Source organism: Scomber scombrus, chromosome 3 (assembly GCF_963691925.1).
Source record: "Scomber scombrus chromosome 3, fScoSco1.1, whole genome shotgun sequence".
Lineage (NCBI taxonomy): Eukaryota > Metazoa > Chordata > Actinopteri > Scombriformes > Scombridae > Scomber > Scomber scombrus.
In genome coordinates, this window is record NC_084972.1 from 35,476,471 (window position 1) to 35,485,525 (window position 9,055).

At 38.1% G+C, this 9,055-nt stretch overlaps 2 protein-coding genes across 2 annotated transcripts in view; both read left to right on the plus strand.

Annotated features, from left to right (window-relative positions):
* The first annotated feature begins 1,689 nt into the window (after positions 1 to 1,689).
* Positions 1,690 to 3,090, plus strand: LOC133977497 (zinc-binding protein A33-like). Its single transcript, XM_062415676.1, has one exon. It carries the CDS (start codon positions 1,711 to 1,713, stop codon positions 3,088 to 3,090), a length of 1,380 nt encoding a protein of 459 aa, XP_062271660.1. The 5' UTR covers positions 1,690 to 1,710.
* Positions 3,091 to 8,615: 5,525 nt separating this feature from the next.
* LOC133977514 (nuclear factor 7, ovary-like) overlaps positions 8,616 to 9,055 on the plus strand; it is a 1,404-nt gene continuing 964 nt past the window's right edge. The window contains exon 1 of the mRNA XM_062415696.1: positions 8,616 to 9,055. This exon is cut by the window's right edge and continues 964 nt beyond it. Within this exon, the coding sequence (XP_062271680.1) occupies positions 8,637 to 9,055 (419 nt within the window). The 5' untranslated portion in view covers positions 8,616 to 8,636.

The window sequence follows — 9,055 nt, forward strand, 5'->3', positions numbered from 1 at the left end:
ATAATCCGTACTGACAAAGTGAAAACACATCTTAGACTATTGAGGGAAACATTATTGGTGCCAATTTTATTCATTTAAATTAAGTGTGCAACAAGTGAAAGTCTGAATACTTGTGTGGCTTTTCAGATATCTCCTGAAATGTATCTAACATTGTTGAACCACATCTCAACATTTTGAGCTTGGTGCACGTTGTGTCAACTAAATAATAATGGAACATTTTACACTTGGTCAACAATTGTTCTAAAAGTTGAGCAAACTCAAAAAAGCTGTGCAACTAGTTACTTCATTCTTTAAAGTTGTCCCATCTTCTTTATGTTTACAGTGTAGTTGCTGCTTTGTGCGCTTATTCAAATGATGGTTTGTGTGACTGTATTGATGCTAAAACACTATTTTTGAAGAGTCTTAAATATGAATACAATAGAATAAGTCTTTATTGTTATTGTACAAGTACAACAACATTGAAATACAATCCTTAAAAGTGCAAGAAAAACAATAAATAATTAACAGGCTGAAAAATAAAACATAGTAGTTGTGAATGTCTTTTAATCAACATTTATTAGTGACTGATGGGGAATTTATGAAAGTGAATTGGTGTAAAGATGAATTATGAGTCAGAATATGAGCAGTATGTAAAGGGTTAAAACTGTTTTATAAGACATAAATCATGTTTTGTCTGTGTGGTGTGAGGTTTTGTGGTCAGTGTGCAGGGATAGTTTCAAACAGAAGCAAAGCAATCAGAATAACACTGTGACACGTTTTGGCCACTAGATGGAGACACTGAGCCACAACCTGCAGGAAGGTTTCATGCTGTGGTCTGAACTGAATACTGATTCATATTATCAGTCATTTAAAAAGAAACAACATGATGATAAGCAGTTAAAAAGGTTTCATGCAGGTTTATTCACCACAAAGCTGCTCATCTCCAAACTTTAACACACTGACTGTTTTTGGTTGAGTTTTGTATTGCAGGACTTTTACTGCAGTAAATGATCTGAATACTTCTTCCACCACTTGAAGAGATTTAATGAAAGATATTTTTATTTAAACCTGGTGACTTTTCTCATAGCAGGTTTTACTTATCTTGGTGTTACAGCTCTCAGTAATATGAGATAATAGATCACACACAACAATATTCACTCCTTTGTGTTCCTGTAAAGTTTTCACACTAACAGCTGAACAGAACTTCTCCTCTGAATGAGAATTTATTTTATAAGCTTCATGCAGGTCAGGATGTTCTGTACTGTACTGATTAAATCAGGTAAAACCTGTTAGACTGCTGTCATTAAACTTGATGGTTTGTTTATGTTTGAGTGCAGGAATGAAACACACCCTGTGTTACTGTGAAGCTACAACATTTATCAGAAGAGATCTGACAAAGCTCCGCCCCTCACCTGACTCACCTGAGACAAACCAGGAAACAGTTTATTGTTGGTCTCTAAAGAGACGCACAGACTGAAAAACAGAGCATCAGATTCACCTTCAGACCAAACTAACAACTTCCTCTGAGTGAGTACAGCTACAGGAGAGAAAAGTGGAAAACTAGAACTCTGCTGCTTCAACCTGCTGACTCTCCACACACTGAAGGTGAGTTTGACTAAAAACTGGAGTCACACTGAAAGTAAATGTCAGTGAAGTTAGTAGAGGAGGGAGGGGAGCCATGACTGACTGTACTTTCTGTCTGCTGTGTTTTCAGCTTCACTCAGAGACTAAATGGCTTCCAGATCAGAGGAGGATTTTTGCTGTCCGGTCTGTCGTGAGGTCTTTAGAGATCCTGTTGTTCTGTCATGTAGCCACAGCTTCTGTAAAGCCTGTCTGAAGAGCTGGTGGAGACAGAAACCAACACGTGAGTGTCCAGTTTGTAAGAGAAGATCTTCAAGGACTGATCCACCTTGTAACCTGGTGTTAAAGAACCTGTGTGAGTCCTTCTTACAGGACAGAGATCAGAGAGCTTCAGAGGCTCTCTGCAGTCTGCACTCTGAGAAACTCAAACTCTTCTGTCTGGACCATCAGCAGCCAGTGTGTGTCGTCTGCAGAGATTCAGAAAAACACACCAACCACAGATTCAGACCCATCGATGAAGCTGCACCACAACACAAGAAGGAACTTGAGGAAACTCTGAAGTCCTTAAAGAAGAAGTTAAAGGTTTGTGAAGAAGTTAAAGTGAAGTTTGATCAAACAGCAAAACACATTAAGGTCCAGGCCCAACACACAGAGAGGCAGATTAAGGAGCAGTTTAAGAAGCTTCACCAGTTTCTAGAAGAGGAAGAGGAGGCCAGGATGGCTGCTCTGAGGGAGGAAGAGGAGCAGAAGAGTCAGATGATGAAGGAGAAGATGGAGGCTCTGAGCAGAGAGATAGCAGCTCTTTCACACACAGTCAGAGCCACAGAGGAGGAGCTGAGAGCTGAAGACGTCTCATTCCTGAACAACTACAAGGCTGCAGTGGAAAGAGTCCAGCGCTGCCCCCTGCTGGATGATCCACAGCTGCCCTCAGGAGCTCTGATAGACCAGGCCAAACACCTGGGCAACCTGACCTTCAACATCTGGAACAACATGAAGGAGATGGTCTCCTACACTCCTGTCATTCTGGATCCAAACACTGCTCATCCAGAACTCATCCTGTCTGAAGATCTGACCAGTGTGAGATATGGAGGAAGGAGACAGCAGCTTCCTCATAATCCAGAGAGGTTTGGCTTTTCTGTCCTGGGCTCTGAGGGCTTTAACTCAGGGACTCACAGCTGGGATGTCGAGGTTGGAGACAATAAAAACTGGTCACTGGGTGTGTTATCAGAGTCTGGTCAGAGGAAGGGAGGCATACAGTCTGGATCATGGACAATATGGTTCTATAATGATAAATACTCAGCATATTCACCACCAGCTCCCTCCACTGATCTCCCAGTGAAGAAGCTCCAGAGGATCAGAGTAAATCTGGACTGGAACAGAGGAAATCTGTCTTTCTCTGATCCTGATACTAACACACACATACACACCTTCACACACACTTTCACTGACACACTGTTTCCATTCATTTACAATTACAGTAAACCCCCACTGAAGATTTCTCCACTGAAGATCTCTGTGACAGTAGACTGATGATGATGATGATGATGATGATGATGATGATGATGATGATGATGATGATGATGATGATGATGATGATGAATATATAAATATACTCTACATGTAAAATACTGATATTAAATCAAGTTTTGATGTATTAACTTGTAATTGTTGTACATTGGTTCAGATAGTTTGGTATTTGTTGGTTATGGGTTAGGGTTAGGGTTTGTGGATCTGTTTCATGTCATCTGCATCATTTTGTACAAGAAACTAAACATTTGTGACAGTTTTTAGTTCAATCTTGTTGTAACATTGGCTCAAAATAACAGATTGTCAAAGTTAACCTGATGTTGTGTTGGTGCTTTATTTCTCAAACTTTAACACAGTGACTTTTAGTGTGGAAGCACATGTTGTTGAGTTTTATGTATGTTTAAAGTCCATCTGCAGATATAAACTATATCAGGTAAATTCTGTGTTTGAAATCAATAAAATATTTTACTGCAACATCAGACATGAACCAGGAACGTTGTCTCTGAAAACGGGATTCAGCAGCTTTACGTCTCTAACAAAACAGATTAGCAGTTGAGTCGTATATGAGCGATTTTTAGGAGAAAGAGCTTCTGTCTGAATGTCTCCTTACTCACCTGAGGAGCTTAAACTAAGAGTTTACAGACTTACAGATATTAACCCTTTGTGTCTCACTACTACTACTATTACTACTTTTTGGCTTTTCATGTTTTATTTTCTTGATAATTTTGGGCTGTGTTCATGCTTATGGAGTCAAATTCTCCAAGGACGTTCTTTTTGATTTATGTATTTTTATTTTAACCAATCACTTATAATAGGTCTATAATGCACTGTGGAGATGAAACTGTTCCTGTAAGACACAAATGGCCTCATTTACTAAAGGTTTGTGTGTTTAAAAAAGATTGCAAACTTGACATCACCCCCAAAACATGTGCAGCTGATCTACTGACGCAGCGCACTGAGGTTTGCATCTTTCAAATGTGCAAAATAATGTGTATGATATTGTCGTCTCTTCTGAATCCTGTAAATTCCACCTTTATGCAGTTGACACAGTTTTACATTGTACTTTAACCGCTCCCCAGTCAGCCACTGAACGTCTGCAATCCTCATTTGATTCACTCCAACTTCAATTAACACACAAATAAGTTAGTTTTAAACACAGACACTAAGCATACTCTGACTGAATCCTGTTATATTATTTCTTGTAATGGCGCATGCATAGAGTATACTGTAAATACCTTGGCCCCTGAGTGGAAAATAATCTCAATTTTAAGCATCACATTATCACACTTATTGGTACCAATACTTGGTTTTCTGTATAGAAATAAAAATGGCTTCCCTGTTCACCAGAGAAGAATAATTATTGAAGCACTATTTTATCTATAGAAGAGCTGTTTGTACATTTAATTCATGCTTCACTGTAAGAACATCAGCTTGATTAATGTTGACCTGATTAAGTTTATATTGTTGGGCCAACTTTTTGTAACTGAATTAGTTGAGACAACATGTTATATTGTGTAGTTAAAATATTGGAAGAAACATACTGAGTGAATGCATAGATTTAAGTTGAGCTATTTACCTACACTGCATTGTGCTGACTTGCTTTTACATCTAAAGAAATACAGAATAAACGACAGCAAACAAATAATGTCTTTAGTCTTTTTACAATATAAATAGTTTTTTGATGTTATTTAAGCATTTTCAAAATCCAAAGTTGTTCGCTAACATTAATACAGTGCATGTATGTATTATAGGAGCTATTATAATACATACATGCCGTGGTATTTTTACATATTTTTCCTGCTACCTAGATTTAACATAAACAGTGAAGAAGTTGGAGCAACCGTTTCCAAGGTACTTTGCCGGTAAGTAATTACTATTTTAAATATATTTCCTTAGAAGAACGAGCTTCTTCATTGAGCTGTAATGTTCATGTGTCTGTTTTAATTGAGTCTGGCGTTATATTTATATATTCTCTACTCTAGTTTAGCTTGGATTAGCCGGGTCTGGGTTTAGCTAGTTTCTACCTCGACATCTGCCCAGCAACAGCCGAGTCATTGGCCGCGTGCCGACCAATCAGCGACGGCGAGTGCCGACCAATCAGCGACGCTGCGTGCTGACCAATCAGCGACGCCGAGTGCCGACCAATCAGCGACGCCCTGCACCGCGGCCGTTATTTTGTGACAGTTACACGGATAGACAGCAGGAGCAGCACGGTGCTAACTTAAGTGACTAATATAAACATTAACACTTTATTAGACTATAAAATGTCACCAACATTAATGCTGAAGTTTTCTCTGAGTGAACATTATATGTGCTGTCAGGTTTGTGTGAGCAGAGCGAGGAGAAGAAGCGTTATTTCAGAGTAAATACAAACGGACATATGGCTAAAGGTAGCTAACAGTAATATTAAATGTTTTAATGAAGAAGTAGATGAAGACATATAAGATGACCCAGTTATTTATTTACTGTAAAGTTTTATAATGTACACTCAGTTAATAGTGTTAATGTTTCCTTTCACCTTCATGAATTTCACATATTCAGTTTAATAAACATAAATATGAAACGTTTTGTTTGTTTCTTCTGTTTTGTTGTGTTTTTTTTAACCTTTAACTGAATCAGTAAATCTAGTGTGTGTGTTGAGGGGAGGAGCTGCTGTGTGTCTGTCAGACTCTTTTAATATTAACATGTCAAAACTTTATTTTAAATAATTTCAGCTCATTTATGTCTTAAGATGAAACTGGTGGTTCCCAGTGAGCAGGTTAGACAGTTGTATAGGACGTCTCATATTCTCTCAGGAATGTATGATGGCTTTAGTTGTATTTAGTGTTATATTATTATCATGCAAATAAAATGTAATTATAGAGGACAGAAATATCCTTAGTGAGTGTATTTGCCTGATATTAAACAAAGCATCTTAAAGTATTTCTCACTCATCATCTTTGACCTGTTTGTAATGGTTGCTGAGCCTCAGATAGTGGAGTCAAGATTTCATCATTTATCAATTAAACTACTTCTGATTGTAACAGTGATAAATGTTTATTAATCCATAGTGTGAGCTGACCGTAAGCCTCACCATGTTGGGGATTATTCCTCTCATTGTCTCTCTGCTGCCTTCTTCTCACAATCACAACCATGTAGTGGTTTACCTTTGTGAAACTATCTTTAAGTGAATATGTTTCCATGCAGACATCCCTGTGTATTACAGACCTGTCAGGTTAACTGATCTGTGGACAGTACGGACGATGTTTAAGCAAGTCTGACATAACAGCTGATTTTAAACCTCACACTGTGGCCAGTCTTTATCATTCAGGTCCTGAGTAACAGTGAACCAGCACATACAATAGTAGGCCTCAGTTCAGTGGGATGCTCTCAATCAATCAATCAATCAATCAATCAATCAATCAACCAATCAACCAATCAATCAATCAATCTTTACTTGTATAGCTCCAAATCACAACAAAGTCATCTCAGGTCTCTTTCCACATAGAGCAGGTCTAAACCGAACTCTTCAGGTTTCATTTAAAGAGACCCAACATTCACACATGAGCAGCACTTGGTGACAGTGGAGAGAAAAAACTCCCTTTAAACAGGAAGAACCCTCAGAACCAGAACCAGAACCTGATGCTCAGTCAATAATACACCAGTCAGTTTCCTGCTATGATGTCAAAATCCATCCAGTGATATTTAACTATAAACAGTCACTTCATAAAGTATTCAGACCCGTTCCTCTATTACATACTTTATAATATTATAGTGTTAAGTTTAATTTTTAATAAATAAAATTCAAGTCATTTTCTCCATTAATCTACACTCAATAATCCGTACTGACAAAGTGAAAACACATCTTAGACTATTGAGGGAAACATTATTGGTGCCAATTTTATTCATTTAAATTAAGTGTGCAACAAGTGAAAGTCTGAATACTTGTGTGGCTTTTCAGATATCTCCTGAAATGTATCTAACATTGTTGAACCACATCTCAACATTTTGAGCTGGGTGCACGTTGTGTCAACTAAATAATAATGGAACATTTTACACTTGGTCAACAATTGTTCTAAAAGTTGAGCAAACTCAAAAAAGCTGTGCAACTAGTTACTTCATTCTTTAAAGTTGTCCCATCTTCTTTATGTTTACAGTGTAGTTGCTGCTTTGTGCGCTTATTCAAATGATGGTTTGTGTGACTGTATTGATGCTAAAACACAATTTTTGAAGAGTCTTAAATATGAATACAATAGAATAAGTCTTTATTGTTATTGTACAAGTACAACAACATTGAAATACAATCCTTAAAAGTGCAAAAAAAACAATAAATAATTAACAGGCTGAAAAATAAAACATAGTAGTTGTGAATGTCTTTTAATCAACATGTATTAGTGACTGATGGGGAATTTATGAAAGTGAATTGGTGTAAAGATGAATTATGAGTCAGAATATGAGCAGTATGTAAAGGGTTAAAACTGTTTTATAAGAGATAAATCATGTTTTGTCTGTGTGGTGTGAGGTTTTGTGGTCAGTGTGCAGGGATAGTTTCAAACAGAAGCAAAGCAATCAGAAAAACACTGTGACACGTTTTGGCCACTAGATGGAGACACTGAGCCACAACCTGCAGGAAGGTTTCATGCTGTGGTCTGAACTGAATACTGATTCATATTATCAGTCATTTAAAAAGAAACAACATGATGATAAGCAGTTAAAAAGGTTTCATGCAGGTTTATTCACCACAAAGCTGCTCATCTCCAAACTTTAACACACTGACTGTTAGTGTATGAGGACAAATACTGGTTGAGTTTTGTATTGCAGGACTTTTACTTCAGTAAATGATCTGAATACTTCTTCCACCACTTGAAGAGATTTAATGAAAGATATTTTTATTTAAAACAGGTGACTTTTCTCATAGCAGGTTTTACTTATCTTGTTACAGCTCTCAGTAATATGTCACAACTTAAATAACCCAGAACAATATTCACTCCTTTGTGTTTCTATAGTTCCTGTAAAGTTTTCACACTAACAGCTGAACAGAACTTCTCCTCTGAATGAGAGTTTATTTTATAAGCTTCATGCAGGTCATGATGTTCTGTACTGTACAGATTAAATCAGGTCAAACCTGTTAATCTGCTGTCATTAAACTTGATGGTTTGTTTATGTGTGAACACAGGTATGAAACACACCCTGTGTTACTGTGAAGCTACAACATTTATCAGAAGAGATCTGACAAAGCTCCGCCCCTCACCTGACTCACCTGAGACAAATCAGGAAACAGTTTATTGTTGGTCTCTAAAGAGACACACAGACTGAGAAACAGAGCATCAGATTCACCTTCAGACCAAACTAACAACTTCCTCTGAGTGAGTACAGCTACAGGAGAGAAAAGTGGAAAATTAGAACTCTGCTGCTTCAACCTGCTGACTCTCCACACACTGAAGGTGAGTTTGACTAAAAACTGGAGTCACACTGAAAGTAAATGTCAGTGAAGTTAGTAGAGGAGGGAGGGGAGCCATGACTGACTGTACTTTCTGTCTGCTGTGTTTTCAGCTTCACTCAGAGACTAAATGGCTTCCAGATCAGAGGAGGATCTCTGCTGTCCGGTCTGTCATGAGGTCTTTAGAGATCCTGTTCTTCTGTCATGTAGCCACAGCTTCTGTAAAGACTGTCTGAAGAGCTGGTGGAGACAGAAACCAACACATGAGTGTCCAGTTTGTAAGAGAAGATCTTCAAAGGATGAACCACCGTGTAACCTGGTGTTAAAGAACCTGTGTGAGTCCTTCTTACAGGACAGAGATCAGAGAGCTTCAGAGGCTCTCTGCAGTCTGCACTCTGAGAAACTCAAACTCTTCTGTCTGGACCATCAGCAGTCAGTGTGTGTCGTCTGCAGAGATTCAGAAAAACACACCAACCACAGATTCAGACCCATCGATGAAGCTGCACCACAACACAAGAAGGAGCTTGAGGAAACTCTGAAGCCCTTAAA

What these genes read in the sequence shown, in the direction of transcription:
- LOC133977497 (XM_062415676.1), top strand. Translation starts at nt 1,711, where the DNA reads ATGGCTTCCAGATCAGAGGAGGATTTTTGCTGTCCGGTCTGTCGTGAG.